Raw genomic sequence first — 18,515 nt, 5'->3', positions numbered from 1 at the left:
CAAAAATAAAAATAAAGATGTGGAAAGAGGGCCAGGACCCAAAGGATATCGACAGTGTCTGGACCCTGGAAAGGGCGAGGAAACAGATTCTCCCCTGGAGCTGCCAGAGGGACCTGCTGTCACGTTGACTTGGACTCGGGGAACCTGCTTTCAGGCTCCCAGCCTCCGGAACTGTCAGAGAATACATTTGTGCTGTTCATGCCTCTAAGCTTGTAGTGATTTGTTTCAGCAGCAATAGGGAACTAATACATATCTCAGCAGGCCTCAGACCCCACGGGTGTGAGACCCATACTCACAGTCCTTTTCAATGCTGAGGGGCTTTGCATCGCTGGCCCTCCCCCTCTGCAGGAGACAAGTCAAAGAGGCAGAAAGGGCACCTCACACTGAGGAAGTGGCTTTACCCACCTCGTCCCCTGGGTCAGAGAGGTGAGCCTACCTCTGAGCCCCTTCCCAGGAGAGCTGTGGGACTAGTGGGGAAGATGAAATTCAGGTTGCATTTTCCTACCTGGGCTATCCAGAGCTGGGCCAGGGACTCCACAGAGCTATAGGATAAATGTGGGAATCTCCTCAAGACCAGTTTTATTGGAAGAGACAAGATTGAAAACATTTTTAATAGAGGCATACCTCGACGATATTGCAGGCTCTCCTTCAGACCACCGCAATAAAGCGGGTCGTCATCTTTTTGCCGGTGGAGGGTCCTACCTTCAACTAGGCCCAGAGCTCAAATTCAATAATCCTGCTTTCATTGTATTTACTTTTACTGAGAACTCCTCTTTTTTTTTTTTTTTTTTTTTGGTATAGCAAAGGTGGGACTTTATTGAAGAACAAGTACAGACTCCCACATGGGGAAGGGGAAAGAATCAGAACGGACTCCCACGTGGGGAGGGGTAAGAGTCCCGGAGAACTTCTCTTTAGAGCAAGTAGCACTGGTATTATGCGGATGACATAAAATTTTCCTTTTAATATACATTTTATCAAGTAGTAAAGGATTAAAATATTTTAAGATTTATGTCAATAATAGAAGACCACAGAAATAGCAAAAATCACGATGTGAATATGCTAATGACTGAAGTATACTCTTCATTTACTGCTGTCACTTCTTAGAAACTGTAACCCATTAACCCTTGAGAAATACAGGCTATGGGCAAGTTCTCGCTAAGAACTCAGATTGTACCAGCCCCTACTCACCCCACCCTGTCACTGTGTCACCATCATGGGGCAAGGGGAGCGGCCCGAGAGGCCTACAGTTTGGAAATTAGAGCTGAGGAGACAGGAGCTGGCTTCTGGTCCAAGGCCTTTCGAGCTGACCCTGGGGGTGATTGGGGATCTGCTGCGACTCCTCAGAATTCCCCAGCAGGGGAAGGGATGGACAGACAAGAAGAATGCCTGTCAGTGTCACTGCCTCCCCAGTCCCACCCCACCCGCCAGAAGGGGGCACATTAGCCACCCCTGAGCTAAGGAATTGCAAAAGCTGACTGCCTGCTTGGTAAAAGGAGGAAGGGAAAAATAGAGAGGTTAAGCATAATGTAGTATTTTGAGAAATGGTCCTGCTCATGTACTTATATAATTAAGTATATTAGTCATGTACTCATATAATTAAGTCAGCATATTAAGCCAGGCTGCCACAATACAATATCACAGGCTGGGTGGCTTAGAGAACAGAATTTTATTTTCTCACAGTTCTGGAAGTCTTCTGACCAAGATATTAGCTGGGTTGGTTTCTACCAGGCCTTTCTCCTTGGCTTGCAGGTGGCCGCCTTCTACTGTGTCCTCACATGGCCTTTTCTCTGTGGGTGTGTATCCCTGGTGCCTCTTCCTCTTCTTCTTTTTTCTTTTTTTTTTTAAATATATATTTTTATTGATTTCAGAGAGGAAGGGAGAGGGAGAGAGACATTGAAACATCAATGATGAGAGAGAATCATTGATTGGCTGCCTTCTGCATGCCCCCTACCAGGAATCAAGCCCACAACCCAAGCATGTGCCCCTGACCAGAATCGAACCTGGGACCCCTCAGGCTGACGCTCTATCCACTGAGCCAAACCAGCTAGGGCTCTTCCTCTTCTTATAAGGACATCAGACCTATTAGATTAGGGCCCCACCTTTATAATCTCCTTTAACTCTCATTATTCCTCATAGGCTTGATCTCCAAATACAGTCACATTGGGAGTTAGGGTTTTAACACATGATTTTGGGGGGAGACACAGTTTAGTCTATAATAGACAGGGCATGGAAATCTCCTGGAAGGACACACAGCACACTGTTGTTAATATCATTTCTGGGGAGTGGTGATAGGTTCCAAGTTAGTCCTATTCTTCCACCTGAAGTTTTAAAATGGTATTATTTTAAAAGATGATGATAAGAGGATATTAATTGAAAGGGGTTACCAGTTTTAGCCTGCCCGGTACATCTAAAGAAGCAACCCAGCCCGAGTGTGAGAGTCCCCCAGGAAGCCTACTTTGCAGGCACTAGCTGCCAAGTGGGCCCCAATCTGTCAGTGCTAAGGGAGGAAAAGGGCCCTGAGGGGAAATAGCTCCATCCTGTGACCAGACTGTAGGCTGGACGTAGGTCTTTAGGAACTTCCGGTCCCTCTTTACCCTTTGACCCCTTCTTAGGCCCGTGGGCTTACACATGCCCGCACACCACCCCCCCCCCTCCGCATTGGTCCCCAGCTCTGATGGCAGAAGGTCCAGCAGAGTGGCCACTGGAGCAAGAAGTAAGGGGAGGGGCTTTGAAGTCTGAAGGTCCTTTGCAGCCTCCCACAACCTCTGCACTCACTTCTCATCCCACATCCTCCCTGTGAAGTCAGCTCTGTGGCAGAAATAACATCTCCAAGGCTCATGCAAGAAATCTGAGGAATAAATGAGAAGTTGCCTCAGTTCCCTGGATTTATATAAACCTCCTAATTGCTTCCGTGTGTGTGGTTGTTAGCCACTAATTATTAGGTGTTTTGTCTCTGTCAGCGCTTTCATAAGCTGTTCCTTTCTGTGATAGGCATTTAATCCAGGCTGAGTTGCCATGTTTTGAGGCGGGGCGGGGGGGGGGGGGGGGGGGTTGAAGCTGTGAGCCAATGTGGTAGAAAGCGCGTTGAACAGCAATGCACTGAAACAGCAATAACAACATCTGCATTTAATATGCCTGGCACTGCGTTGCATCCTTTGATTCCTTGAATCCTTGCCAAGAAACCCTAAATGGTGCTCTTCTAGATGAGAGGCTCAGAGAGGCTTGGTCACCGGGCCAGGAAGAGGTGTGTGTCGGTCAAGGCGTGAGTTTGGCTGCACATAGCAGATCCAAGTAGTAGTGGTTTGGACGAGTCAGAAGATTTTTTTGTTTCTCTCACATGAGAAGTCCAGATGTCGGCAGTTAAGGAATAGATAGTGTGGCGCTTCGTGGGGTCAGGAGAGGCCCGTGTCCCTTCTACGTGGCCATAATGTCTCTCTTCCGGGCAGGAGGGGAAAGGGACAAGGGCAAACGGTACATACAGGTGACTCTGTCCCCCTTTTAAGGAGACTTCCAGGAAGTCCTATCTGTGCGTCTGCTGTGTGTGCGGTCACTGTTTCCGCCTGACGGCTACCGCATGTTTGATTCTGTGCTAAGCATTACATAGATTATTGCATTGATTTTTTCATAACAGCCTTGAAGAAATGTCTTTTCAACCCTGAGATTCTAGTTTAATGCCTGCTATTACTAGTACACTGCTAAGTAATCCTAGATCAGCGGTTCTCAACCTGTGGGTCGCGACCCCTTTGGCGGTCAAACGACCCTTTCACAGGGGTCACCTAAGACCATCCTGCATATCAGATATTTACATTACGATTCATAACAGTAGCAACATTACAGTTATGAAGTAGCAACGAAAATAATTGTATGGTTGGGTCACAACATGAGGAACTGTAAAGGGCCAGAAGGTTGAGAACCACTGTCCTAGATAAATCACCTTCCTGCTCTGCCCCTCGGTTTTCTCATTTGTTTTATGAGGAATTAGACTAGATAAGGAGTTCTTAACATGGGGGTCTACAGACCCCCACAAGGCCATGGATAAAATTCAAGAAAGAAGGTCATGAATCTGGATGGTGAAAAAATATTATATTCTTGTTTCCACTAACCTCTAGTTAAAATTGAGCATTTCCTTCTATTGTGACTGTAGGCAGCAGATCACACTAATCTTAGCAGAACCTGTGACTTTTCACCAAAAGAAAGCAGAGATTTTTTTTAGCATACTACAGTAGCTTAGATATGTTAAAATAGTGTTTTTTGATCATCACTACCTCAAAAGTATGGTATTTATTACACCTACCATATTTAATGTGCTTATAAGTACATGTATCTCAAAAATGTGATTAAATATTTGAGTAACTTATTGCAATATAATTTATTTTCCTCATAATCCTGTGTGTTTTGTTTTATGCACACACAAAAACATTTTCTGGCCTGGCCAGTGTTGCTCAGTGGTTGGGCATCAACTCATGAACCAGGAGGTCACGGTTCGATTTTCAGTCAGGGCACATGCTGGGGTTTCAGGCTCAATCTCCAGTAGGGGACATGCAGGAGGCAGCCAATCAATGATTCTCTCTCATCATTGAGGTTTCTATCCTCTCTCCCTCTCCCTTCTTCTCTCAGAAATCAATAAAAACATATTAAAAACCATTTTTCTTAAAAGTGCCCATAGGTTTCGTAGCCAAAGGAACTCTTGGAACAAATGAGACCACCTCCTTGGCTAGAAGATCTCTTTGCCCCTCTGACTGTAAATGAAACTCTGCCACTAGCTATCATGGTCATCCTGAACACGTCCCTTCGGCTCTCGGTCTCCCCAGTTTTCTCTTCTGTAAAATGGGTATCATGCATGCTTTGTCTCGCTCAGAGCCGCTAGGAGAACCAACGTAATCTACATTAAGCTCGCTCAGTTGCAGAGCGTATGCATATTCACTTACATGGGGTCAGCTTCTGAAGCGCTAAGCAAACACTGAGTGTTACTAAATTATTCCATTTTAGCCCCATTTCCCAGAGATGCTGATGTTTTTCTGTTACTTCCAGATAAGTGTCCTGCTACAGCCATATAATTGCTGATGCCAGATTGGGATAGAACTAGGACAAAATTCAATAATAAGGAGGAAAATGCACCTTAAGTGCACTTGGATGAGCCTACTTAAGAACACAAGGAGATAAAATGAGATTTCACCATGGGTCATATAGCCTCAATTGTCTTGGAAAAATGTGAGCCACTATACCATGGTTAAAAAAAAAAAAAAGTCATAGATCAACAAGTCATTTTCTCTGCAACCTCTAAACGCAGGGATAATTGGACAAATGACAGGAAAGTCGGTTTCCTTCCTAACTGGTACCTTTATCCATCCATCACCAGCATCAGAGGCCTCATCTTTAACCAGGCTCTGAGCCATTTGCCTGACACTGAAAAACGGCTGAATTTTCCTGCCAAGTGTATATCCATATACATTTGTATCGATATAGATCACCTTCCAAGGCCCCTTCTCCTTCTTGCAGTTAAGGTTACTATATCTGCCACCTCTTTTGAAAAATATACTTTGTGGCTAGACCTGGGATTGTGTCCTTGGTCTGTTTTATTAGCTGTGTGACCTTGGAGAAAACTTTTAACCTCTCTGAGCCTCCACCTTATAATTTGTAATAATAATACCTGACGATGGCATCCATTTATACAATATTTGAATATTCTTTGTGCACCAGGCACTGTGCTAGGCTCTAGGAATTTCAAAGAAAGGAAGAAAGACAAGCTCTCGATCCTTGTGGCTCTTACAGTCTAGTAGAGGGAACTATAATAATCAAGTAAAGAAATCCTTAAGATTGTTACAGATGTGATAAAAGATACGAAGGAAAAGGACAGGGTGACATAATAGAGTGAGCTGCTTAAATGAGATTGAGGTAAGAGCTGAAGAACGAGAATGAGCAAACCATGGGAAGAGCTGGTAACAGCACCAGGGAGAGGAAACACTGAGCACAAGGAGATGGGGAGAGACTGCATTTCAGGAACAAAGAGTAGCACAGTGTCCAAGAGGGAGCGGTGCAAGGTGAGGTCAGAGAGGTAGGCAGAGACCAGATCGCATGCGCTTTAGGGGTCGTGATAAGGAATTTTAGATTTTATTCTAATCAGAGTGGGAAGTCAATGAAAATAGTTTAGACTTGTTTGGTATTCGTGTTGTTAAAGTATCGGGCTGCTGACTGAATGGTGAAGGGAGGATAGGAAGCAAGGGTGAAAGCGGGGAGGCCAGGGTTATTGTGGGTATTATCTACAATTACAAGTTGTAGGTAAGACTTACAATAATGAGCACAACCCTTTACATAATGAGCACAGCCCCTGACACATAGTGGTTCTCTAGGCATGTCCATTAGCTATTGTTCTGGAAGGTCTAAGCCTGTCCCATCTAATGCAGTAGACACCAGCTCTATGCAGCTATTGAGCATTTAAAATGTGGCTAGTGCAACCATGGACTTAAACTTCTCATTTTATTTCATTTTAATTAAATTCAACTTACATTTAGCCCTGGCTGGTGTGGCTCGGTTGGTTGGGCATCCTCTTGTGCACGGAAAGGTTGCCTGTTCGATTCCGGTCAGGGCACATGCCTGAGTTGCGGGTTCCATCTCTAGTAGGGGGCATGCAAGAGGCATCGATTGATGTTGCATCAGTGTTTCTCTCTCTAAAATTCAATAAAATAATATTTTAAAAATAAACACATTTAAAAACTAATATTTGATTCAGTCATTGGGAAGTATATTTTTTAAAACTTGGATATATGAATCTACTTTTCTAACTATAAATGTTATGAAATCTGAATATAGATTTAAGTATTTTCAATGAAAACTTAATGTCCAGGTTAAGATGTGCTATAACAGTAAAATACACACGTGATCCCAATGACTTAGTATGAAAAAGAGAATGTAAAATATTCTGTTAATTTTCATATTGATTACATGTTTAAATAATAATATTTTGGACATATTGGGTTAAATAAAATATTATTTAAATTAATTTTTCTTCTCTTACTGTTTTTAATGCTGCTACTAGAGACTTGAAATTACATCTATGACTCATATCTTACTGCTAGTGAACATGCTGATCTAGGGGAAAACAGAAATATAGGTATTTAAATGCTCAGAATGTTAACTCTTGATTGTGTCTCCTATGAGAAATCTCAGTTTGAGGATTGGAACTGGGAAAGAATAAAGAGCAATAGCATCTTTGAGAAGTGCTATACAGGCTCTCCATCTAAATTATGTATTTTATATACATCTCACCCTTGAGGAATCTTTTGGCATCCCCGACTGTTGCTGGATTTGGACCTGCTATGGCAAGTTCAGGTACCCCAACTCTGGGGGAAGATGAAAAATGGTCCCAGAGTAGAAAGCTTTATTCCCAAAGCCAGGCTCAGTAAGCCTCGTGGTATTAATATATCCACTTTGGGCGCTGAAAGGACTGAGCCAGTATAGCATAGATTTATTAAATCTCTATCTAGGGAGCATATAAGCACAGAACCTCCCAATAGTTTAGCACCGTGTGGGCGTAATAAGTCACTGGGGAGGCAGGAGTGATTTCCATCTCTGCCTGCAGATTCTCTACAAAACAATTTCTTTCCAGTTAAAGTGTGTGCCAGGTTTAGGTTCATTATCCCACTTAAGCCTAGTGAAACCTTACGAAGGAGGCATCAAGGTTCAGTGACTTGTCCGAGATCAGATCACACAGCCGCTAAAAGGCAGAGCAAACTCAGGCCATCTGACTGCAGAACCATCACTCTTAACCCCCATACTGGGCAGCAATCCTCTTGTCTTGCTGTGACCCAAAGGACCACCTTGCATATAAGGCTCCTTCTCTTGTATCCTCCATCACTTTCCGCCATGCTGACACTTGCTCACTTCTCCCTAGTCCCTGCCCTGCTCCCAGGAGAGCTGGCCACAGACCAAGAGGGCAGCCCCTTACTGATTGTAACACTAAGAAATCACCCGCTGCTCCCCCAGAAAGAAAAACAAAGAGAAAATGGTTCCTTCACTACCCTCCTGATTTATTGCTGTACCCACCACAGGGTCTAACTTGGTGCCTAGCATTCATTCATTCCTTATTCATTCATGTTCAGCTTCCTCCTTCTTTCCACAAACTTAGGTGCTCAGTCTCCTGTCTTGGGGGATGTGAATGAAAGCTGCACAAATATTATCACTATTAATAATATTGTTAATTATCATTAGTAGCACTAATAATAGTTAAGTTCCTATTACTATTAATAATTGATCATAATGGTGGTAATACTGTGAGGCCTTCGTGAGTAATAAAGATTACAGTAACAGCAAATGTTTATTGAGCACTTACTGTGCTAAGTGGTGTTAATAGGGAAGCATTTTTTTTTCTTTTTTAAGCACTTTCCTTTCTGTGTTTTAGATAAACTATGAAACCATTTACAAGAATCCTATAAGGTAATTCCAGAAGTCTCAAAATCTCTTTATGCAACTCACCAGAGCACTGAATGGACAGTGTTCTGACCATTATTCCTGAAAGATCATTCATCCATGTGCTAAGAGGAAGTTTACTGACAACTTGCAACTGTAAACAAGACACACAAGGTCTCTACCCTGGGAAATAACCCCAGAACCGCTCTCTCGATGAGAAGCCTTTCTTCCTTTTAGAGTGGCCGTGAGTGCTAAGAGACGAAATCTCCGAGGTCCCAGGAACTGACAGGTGGGCTTCCATCTGTAAAACTCTGTGTCTTGCTTTATGTTCCATACTTTAGCAGCATTCAGCTACTGATTGTTCAAATGAAAAGCAAATGGAGACCAGCCTGGAGGGTTCCCTGAGCAGATAAAACCAGTTTAGTCATTAATTTAGCTTATTGCCAATCGCTGCGGAGAATAAACAGTCGCCGCTTCCTCGTTCGCTATATAAGCTGCTTTATAACAATGGGCCATCCCTGCGCCTCATTCTGTGTTTTGGTTTGAGGGCGTCTGGTGTGTGCACGATAGATTTTTACTAATTTCTACTTCAGTGATTCATGGGTTCTACTTTGGCTATTTCTGAACCTTTGACATTTCATGGCACCTGAAAAGGGACCCAAAGAAGACGAACCCCAGCAACCCAGAGGCCGGTGAGCAACCAGGTGCTGGTACCCACAGAACTCTTTGCGCTCACCACTTTCTCGTGGAGTTTTTGGGTGTTTCTTGGATCCAGACTCCCCTCTGTCTGCCTTCTGAGCTTCTAACTGTATTGTGCACACTTGCTTTCTGTTTCTGTCTTGTTTTCTGGTATCTGTTTCTGTTGACGTTTCTAGGCAAGTCACCCATCCTGTTCAAAAGAGGGGAAACCGTTGCTTGTGTCTCCTCAATGCCCAGCATTTGGGACAGCTATAGGTAAGACGCGTTAGGGGATCCTAAAGTAAGATAGGTCCCCCCTTGTTCTTGGACCAGCCTCTTACGCCTTTCTGGACACATGGGTGAACTTTTGGATATTTATTATTTATTTTGCTCCTAAAATCACCAAAATTTAATTAACTGCACTTCTTATAAGTCATAAGAGGATTAACCACTTATATTTACGAAGTTCCTGCTATATTTAAAAATTAAAAATATTAGTTTCAAATTTTTTATACATTTTTAATGTTTACATTTGGTATATTAAAACTTTTGACTTGCATAAAAATAGAATTGTATGAATAACCTCATGTAGACATAAATTCAAAAAACAAGTTTGCTTTCTTCCGGAAACAGCCCCTCCAGCTCTCTCTGCAAGGAACTGCAGAAACTTACTTAGTCCTCTGCTGCCACTGCCGGCTACCTGTCTGGCTCCCTTACGGGAACCTCACCTCTGAGCTCCTGGTGTCTGATGAGCACTCCTCGGATGAACGGGGAGGTCAGCAGGTCCGTGTGGTTCCAGGACCTCATCACCCTCTTACATATTACTGAGGAGCACAGAGAGCTTTTGTTTATGTGGGCTACACCTGTCAATATTCACCGTATTAGAAATTAAAACTTAAATGAGTCAGTAAATACTACAGTGTTTTAAAGTTAACACTACACCCATTATACGCTAACTTTAAATAATCTTTTTATAAATATTTTCCAAAACAAACTACATGTAGTGAAAAGAGGAGCATTGTTTTCCATGCTTGCAAATCTTTGGCTTTAATAGAAGACAGCTGGTTCTCATAGCGCGATCTGCACCCAGTCCGCTGAGCCTCTGGAAAACTCCACCAAGGACTATGGGGAAGGCAAGTAACAGTATTATTAGAAAACTGTTTTGATATAGCGGGGCCTTGAAAGGCACACTTTGAAGACCATTAGAGGGAAGACTTTGCTTTTGGATAAGGTTTATGCTTCAGGATTCCTCCATACATGGCTAGCGTGAGGGCAGTCAGGTGAAGGAGGGAGAGGAACACCACAGAGACGGCCTCTTTTCCTTTGTGCTGACGCGGAGTCTTGCCGTAACGCAAGATGGCCGCCGCCACGGGTAATCCTGCCGTACGGTGACGTCACATCGCGCCGTTCCACTACATTTCCCAGAATGCTCTACCAACAGCGACGCCATTGGCCGGCGCCGACGGAAGTGTACTTGACTAAGCGGAAGTAGAGGGTCTCGGAGGCTGGGAAGGTGAGGAGAGGAGCTGTGAAGCGGTGAGTGGCCAGCTGGGTGTTTTTAGTTGTCGGTGCGGGACGCAGCCGGGGGACGAACCGTTGGGAAGGGCGGCGTGGCCCCTTCTTAAAACCGGGGCCTCAGACGCCTGCGTTCTTCCGGTAGACCTGGGAGCGGGGAGACCGGAGCACTGCTGTGGCGGCGCAGTCTCCCTGTTGGGATAGTGCTGTTTTTTTAAGTTTGCTTGGGACGAGCGGGGGCGAATTTGGGTTCGTCGCGACCCAGCGGTCGTTGGTGTAATTTTGCTGCTACCGAAAGGGTGGGGCTGCGACGTCTGACTCAGCGTCTCCCGCAGTGGTTCTCAGTGGGCTGCACATTGGAACCACCGGGGACGCCTTTTTAAAATGACAGATGCCCTAACCCAGCGACACCGATAAGTCAGAATCTGTGGGGTGTAAAAGCTGGACTAAAGCGTCCCAGGTGTTGCGCTGTGCCCCCAGGGTTGAGAACCGTTCTTATTTAGTGCCTGATTTTGACCCCCACGGGGACCCTCATTTGGACCACCTGGGCCAGGGCCCCCCTTCCACGTTAACCTGCACGGGCTCTGTCTCTCGGATTGGGGTGAAGTTGGTGATCACTTTGCATTTTGAGTTCCACCAGAAACTTACTCTTTTGGGGAGGGGAAGAAAACAAAATTTATTGCGGGGAGGGGGGGGCCAAGCTTGGGGGAGATATGCAGACTTCCTGCTGCAAGGGAGGGAGCCCAAAATGGGTTACCCCAGAAACTCATTCTTGACCTTTGTGTGGTGGTACTGGAAAGACAGGGAGTAGTTTCTTATTTAGAGCCCGGGTTTTCATTCTGAATAACCTTCGGGTCACTTCATTTATCTTGCCATTGTTTTAGCTTCTGCCTTTCTTTTGCTCTTGGCCAACCTCCGAGCATTGGAAAGTAGAAGTCACATTCAAATCGGTCCCTTATTGTTGCTTATAAGACGTTCTGAAAGGGATATCGGTTAAAGTGGTATCTGGCATTATTCATGGGCTCCTGATACTGTTTATATATAATAAATTCTAACAAAAGGCAGCTAGGGTGTGTTTTGAGCTTTGATGGAGAAGTTTGCTTGGGTGTGAGAGGATTGTGTTTGAATATAAGCACCATCGCCCAACGTGTGTTCCGTTTTTCCAGAACCAGCTTCACCTCCCTCACTGGTTCAGCATGGGGGAGAAGTCAGAAAACTGTAGGGTTCCAGAGGACCTGTTCAGTGGTTTGCAAGTTTCAGATCCCCAGGAAGCAGAATGTGCTGGTCCTTCAGTTTCTAATCCCAAAGATCACCAGCCCCCGAGCAAGCTGCTCAAGGATGTTGAGGCCCACCCCCAGGAGGACCAGGGCGAAGAGGAGCACTTCCACGACTGCAGTGCCTCATTTGAGAAGGAGGAACCAGGAGTGGACAAGGTTGAGAGCAAACCTGATGATGATGTGAATTCCTCCGAACTCGACGAGGAATACCTAATCGAACTGGAAAAAAACATGCCAGATGAAGAGAAACAGGTAAGTATTTTACTTACTGTGCATGATCTGCCACATAAAGTGCTTTTTAAAGTGAATAAATGGGGCTGACACTGTATCATACACCGCTTCATGTGTGGTTAAGAATAACTTGCCCATCTGTGTCTTTATTGCTTTAGTAGTGATGCATCTGAGATAAGTCAGTAGCATGACAGAGAAGCATAGAGTGTGTCTGCTTAGCAAAAAATTTTATTTTATTTTTTTCCTGTGACCTTTGATTTCTTATATTCATCTTGTATAATTATTTTCTAACCTTTTAGTTTTTGGGGGGACCTTACCTATAGTTGGCTGCTGAAATTCTTGGAATGGACATTGTTAGATTTTAAAATTATGGAATGCTGCCTATTTATATTAGTACCTTGTTAGCAAAAAATGACTGCCTGAATATCCTGGTGGTGGTTAGAGGGGAGTTTCTGGGATCTGTATCATTTATATAGTGTTCTCAAGAAACGGAATTGTGTATGATAGTAGCTATAATGATAGAAGCTATAATTTGTTAAGCACCTATAATGTGCCAGCTGCTGAGCTAAAAATGTTACTTGTGTTTTCATTTAATCTTCACAACACACCTTATGAAACAAATGCTGTTAGCATCCTTTGTAAGAGAACAGAGTTCAGAGTGGTAAAGTAACTGGCCCAAGATCACCCATCTAATAAATGGCAGAATTGATTCTCAAACCCAGATCTGTTTGATGCCAAAGAAAATATAATGTAGAATTTAATAACAAAATTAGCTGTTTTCTTACAAAGCCAATACACTAATACAGTGTACACCTTCCTGCTTCTTTGCCTCTGGGCCCCCTCCTCTTAGTGTCCTCCATATGTCCTTCTGATCTCATGAGCAAGGTCCTTTGAAGAGTTACCATAATATCTGAGCTTGGGGGGAAAAAGGAGACATATGTAATATTTTTAAACAGGAAAGAATTTAAATTAAAAAAAAATATCTGAGTTTGTCTGCACAGAACTTGAACAAGACTTGCAATTTAGCCTTGGCCAGTGTGGCTCAGTGGTAGAGCATCGATTCTCTGTCAAGGGCATGTACCTGGGTTGTAGGTTCATTCCCTGGCTTTGGTGTGCAGTAGGCAACTAGGCATGTGGGAGGGAACCAACCCATGTATCTATCTTACATCAGCGTTTCTCTCCCCCCCCCCCCCCATCTTCTCCCTCCCTCCCTCCCTTCCACTCTCTCTAAAAATCAATGGAAAAATTATCCTCGGGTGAGGATTAACAACAACAAAAGACCTGTAGTTTAGCCTCTGAGGAGCTCACTTGCTGAACAGGTTATGATAGATTGGTAATGGGCCGAGATATTAAATCTATTGGTTTTAACATGCATGTGTTAGCTTTTGTGCTAGTGTATGCCACCAGTAGAGGAGGATAAAGGGCAAAAATGAGTCAAGTTCATAAACTTCCTCAGCAGAAATGACTCGGAAAATTAAATCAAGTGCTATTTGATGACATTAGGGAAATGATTTTCCAGAAAGTGAATGCTTGGTTCATTTTCCATATCACTGGTGTAGACTTTAGAAAAATATGTATGTTTAAATGGTAGCAATTTTCTGATGCCTTAATATATTTTGCCCTGATATTACAGTGAATTTTCTTTTTTCTTTTTTTTATATATTTTATTGATTTTTTACAGAGAGGAAGGGAGAGGGATAGAGAGTTAGAAACATCGATGAGAGAGAAACATCGATCAGCTGCCTCCTGCACACTCTCTACTGGGGATGTGCCCGCAACCAAGGTATGTGCCCTTGACCGGAATCGAACCTGGGACCCTTGAGTCCCCAGGCTGACGCTGTATCCACTGATCCAAACCGGTTAGGGCTACAGTGAATTTTCTAGTGTTGTTGGTTTGACAGTTGAGTGGTTTGGCTCAAGTGTTATACATAGTCTGCACCCCATTTCCAATTTGCAAAACTTTTTGTCTCTCCTGGCCAGGAAATCACATTTTAAGTTCTAGAAATATTTAAAATTTTTATTGCCTATCAATTATATATTCTAAACAGCACATACTTTTTAAACTTTAAAAAATTCAATATAATTTACATATAGTGAAACTGTTTATGTTCTGTCCTGTACAGTTCATTGAATTTTGACAGCTGTATGTAACTCACACCCCTATCAAGAAAGAGAACATTTCTGCCTGGCTGGTGTTGCTCAGTGGTTGAGTGTTGATCTATACACTAGGAGGTCCCTGGTTCCATTCCTGGTCTGGGAATGCCCAAGTTGCAGGCTCAATCCCTGGCCAGGGGTGTGCGGAAGGCAGCTGATCGATGTTTCTATCTTTCTCTCCCTCTCCCTTTCTCTCTCTATCAAAATCAATAAAAACATTTTTTTTAAAAAGAACATTTCCATCATGCCAGACACTCCCTTTATGTACTTGACCATTCATTCCTTCTCCCAACCCCTACCAACCAAGGGAACCACTGTTCTGATTCCTATCCCATGGGTTGGTTTTTCCTGTTCCAGAGTTTTGTATAAATATAATCACTTTTAAAAAACAAACATTTTATATACTTTATATCATCCCATATGTTTTCATAGCTTAATTTGAAAGTTTATAACAATATCTCCTAGAAATAATATGCTAGCGATAGCCATTATTTTATAGAAATGTAAACCATTAACTTCACTGTAAGAAAACAACCTATGAGAGTGCAGACAGCCTTTAGCTAACTGTAGTACTACTGTTAGCTATTTTTTATGCTGTTTTGGTAAATATCTTTGTGAAATAATTATTAGGAAAACAGTTGAAGAAATGTCTCTTTGCTTGCTGCACATAGGTTAGGTTTTATAGGTCATTGGGAACAGGATGTCTTTAAACTTGATTCTTAAAATGGACAAATTTCAGATAATTCAACAACAAAAATAAGCACAAATGGCCCAAAAATGTGAAAAGACTTTAATAATGTGTATGTAAATTAAACCATTTTTCTCTCATGTATTAGGTGAGAACATTGATCTCATATTGACAAGAAAGAGGAGTTGGGAGTTAACATTGCTACATCATTTTTATGGGATATAGGTATCATATTTTTATATGAACTTTTTCTTTAGACCCAGGGCTATCAATAGAACCCTTCTGCAATGATGGGAATGTTCTATTTTTACACTGTCCAGTACGGTAGCCACTGGGCATCGGCTACCGCATTTTAACAGTCATCTGACCAATGTCATCCAATAAATTTAATTAAAAAATAACAGTCATCTGGCTGAGCACTTGAAATGTGGCTATTATAGCTGAGAAACTGAATTTTCCAATTTTTTATTTTAGTTAATTAAAATAGTCACATGTGGCTAGTGAATACCATATTGGACAGCACAGCTTTAAACCTCTGATTCTCTTATCATTTATTTTAAGGAAGTTATTAGAGATATGAACAGATGTTTATAGAAAGATGTGTTGCAGCATCATAATTTTGGAAAACTAGAAATGTTAGAGGGTATCACTTTAAATGTTTTTGCATATTTATGCAGTAGTGTGCAATGAAGTCATTAAGAAGGAGCCAAATCTTAGAAATGACATGGAAAAATGCCTGTAATGTAGTGTTAAATGAATTAAGTAGGGGTGATAATATGATTTGTAATAAATATATATTTGGTTATTGTCCAGTTCTTGGCACCGAGTACCTAAAACCCTTCGAATTTCCAAAGTGATAAGAGATAAAGGTGTATTTTATTCTTAGCAAGCCCCTTTCAACCACACCTAAGTTCATGTTAACAGGTGACTTTTGGAAAGCCCCTAAGGATGAGGTCTGGTTGTCAGTTTGGAGCTTTCAGTGCCACCCACCCCTACCTCTTGAAAGGGAAGAGGGGCTGGAGTTTGAGTTAATGACTGATGACCCAAGATTTGGTCAGTCATTCTTACCCAATGAAGCCTCCATTAAAAATCCAAAAAGATGGGGTTCAGAGAACTGAGTTGATAAACACATGGAAGTGCTGGAAGGGTGACACACTCAGGAGCATATACTAGTATGTTCCCCTTCCCACATATCTTGCTCTATGCATCTCTTCATCTGACTGTTCCTGAGTTACATTCTTTATAATAAACCAGTTATGTAGTAAGGAAATTGTTTCCCTGAGTTCTGTGAGTCATTCTAGCAAATTAATTGAAACTGAGGATTAGGTCATGGGAACCTCCAAGTGAGAGCCAGTAGGTCAAAAGCAGAGGTGACAGCCTGGTCTTAAAGTTAGCATCTGAAGTGGGCGTGGTGTGGGGCCAGTCTTGTGGGGACTGAGCCCCTTAACCTGTGGGATCTGCTGCTGTTTCTAAGTAGGTAGTGTCAGAGTTGAGTTAAATTGTAGGACATCAGCTGGTGGTCCTCATAGAGTTGGAGTTACCTGGGGTGGGAGAAACGCTAGTCACAGAAGTGTTCAGTGTGAGTACTGAGCTTAGAGGAGACACAAGGAAGGTGTTAGGTCTTAGGACATCAGTGATTGTTCATTTTAATTAAAGACCTATGTGAAAATATGCTTATACATGAACATTTGGAAGGATATGCACCAAATTAGGAAAAATGGGTAGCTTTGAGGGGTCTGATTTGGGGGAAGTTCGTTTTAATATAGTTTTGCAATAGTTGCTTTTTATAGTAAGCATGTGTTACATTTATAATCAACAACAACAAAAGTTATTCCATTTTGAGAATGTAAATAAAAATTGATTCTTGACAACCAAGATGGACTTTTTACTGAAAGCACATAAAACTGACCTTTGAGGATTTGAGAAAGAAGTGCTATCATAACATCTGTATTTTGTTGAATGTCTCTCTTGGGCAGAATTAAGTATCAATAGCCAAAGTCTGAGGCGCCCGGCTAGCTCAGTCGGTAGAGCATGAGGCCCTTAACCATTTGTATGCCATACGTGTCTATAGATGCAAGTGGCGAACCTTTTTTAATTCAAAATATCGTAGCAGTTAATAGCCTAAGTCTGTTATTCAAGCTGACTCGACTTGACCGATGGCTGAGAAGATAATCTAGGCTCAAGAGTGTGAGTTCTCGGCAGAATTCATAAACCACGAGGAATTAAGGAAGAGGAAGGCAGTTAAGATTTGGTAAAAACAGGCAAAATCTCTTAAGGAAAGCACTTGTGTATGTGTGTTTTTATTTCAGCAACAAATCTTAACTGTGAAAACCTAAATGTAGACATGATGACCCAGAGGAATGGGATTTTAGCTGACATTTGTGATGTAGTAGATCTGTGAAGCAAATAAGTGATTCTGGAAGGCTTGGCTGAGGTAAAGGACAGATCTGGTAGGAGATGAGAATTATTACTATAATCTTATGACACAAGAAGCTTATAGTACTGGGACCTATAGGATATACTGTATTGTGGTGGTATTGATCCTGCAAGAGACTTGCCTTTTATCGACTACTTGTCACAATGGAGGCCTCAGTGGGGGTTTCCTGGGTAATTCGTATGCACACTAACAGTTTCAGGACCACAGTCACGGGACCTTGCACATAGTCTTTCTTCATTAAATAGCTGTTGAATGGACCATATGGTTATCTTCCTCATGAGGGCCAGTAATTGGTCTTACAAGTTATAGAGATTTTTATCTCATTCATTTATTCAAGAAATATTTGCATTTCTCCACATGCCAGGTATTGTTTGAGGTCCATAGGGATACAATGGTGAAAAAGATGGAGGGAGTTTCTTTTCACTCATAAGTATATTTCTAGTTGGGAGGTATGGAAAAGATAAGATGAAGTGATGAAGGGTAGGGAGGGTTGGGAGGATGGGAAGACCATTCCAGATCAGAAAAGGCCAATCTGGGGAAGGGGCATTTCAGCAGAGACTTGGAGGGAAAAAGGAGTCAGATGTGTTAACAAACATGTAAAGGCTCTAAGGTAACTATTAGCTTTGGTATACCCTTGGCATGCAAGGAATTAAAGAGCCAGGCCAGTTAGCTGGAGTAGTGATTGAGGAGGAGGGTGAGGTGATGAAGTAAGTGAGGGTCTGATTATGGAACACTGAGTCGTGATAAGGAATTTCAAGCTTATTCCAATAGGAAACAGATGGATAAGCCAGAGTCAAGATGAAGTTAATCTGTAAGCAAAATGCAGATTTAGCCATTTTCATGGGTTTGCTCCGTAGTGCCAGTTGCTATGTGTTCATTTACACATAGTCGATACATACATAGATCCATGTAAGTAAGGGATACAGAAGTCTTACTTGGTGAACATGGACCCAGAGCGCATGGCTTCTGGGATTTTAAAACATTTTCCTTAGGCTCTGGAAAAGTAAAGGATTATTCTTTCCTCTAAGACTGTTTTATTTTTAACCAGGAACCATTATTGCAGTATTGGTTTAGAACAGACGTTTTATATCCATCCTTTTCCTCCTCTCATTTTTCCTAAATCCTATCG

The 18,515-nt window shown here is 42.4% G+C and overlaps 1 protein-coding gene across 2 annotated transcripts in view; it reads left to right on the top strand.

The window, feature by feature from the left end:
* The first annotated feature begins 10,506 nt into the window (after window positions 1-10,506).
* Window positions 10,507-18,515, top strand: part of TTC1 (tetratricopeptide repeat domain 1) — a 32,746-nt gene continuing 24,737 nt past the window's right edge. For both annotated transcript variants that reach the window (XM_006089058.3, XM_023754074.1), the window contains exons 1-2: window positions 10,507-10,620; window positions 11,766-12,128. In XM_006089058.3, coding sequence (XP_006089120.1) covers window positions 11,796-12,128 — 333 coding nt within the window. In that variant the 5' untranslated portion in view covers window positions 10,507-10,620; window positions 11,766-11,795. The remainder of the gene's footprint in view (window positions 10,621-11,765; window positions 12,129-18,515) is intronic.

This window comes from Myotis lucifugus, unplaced genomic scaffold (assembly GCF_000147115.1).
Source record: "Myotis lucifugus unplaced genomic scaffold, Myoluc2.0 scaffold_56, whole genome shotgun sequence".
In the NCBI taxonomy this organism is placed as follows: Eukaryota; Metazoa; Chordata; class Mammalia; order Chiroptera; family Vespertilionidae; genus Myotis; species Myotis lucifugus.
The sequence above is the reverse complement of the archived record's forward strand: the minus strand, read 5'-3'. Positions and strand labels throughout refer to the sequence as shown.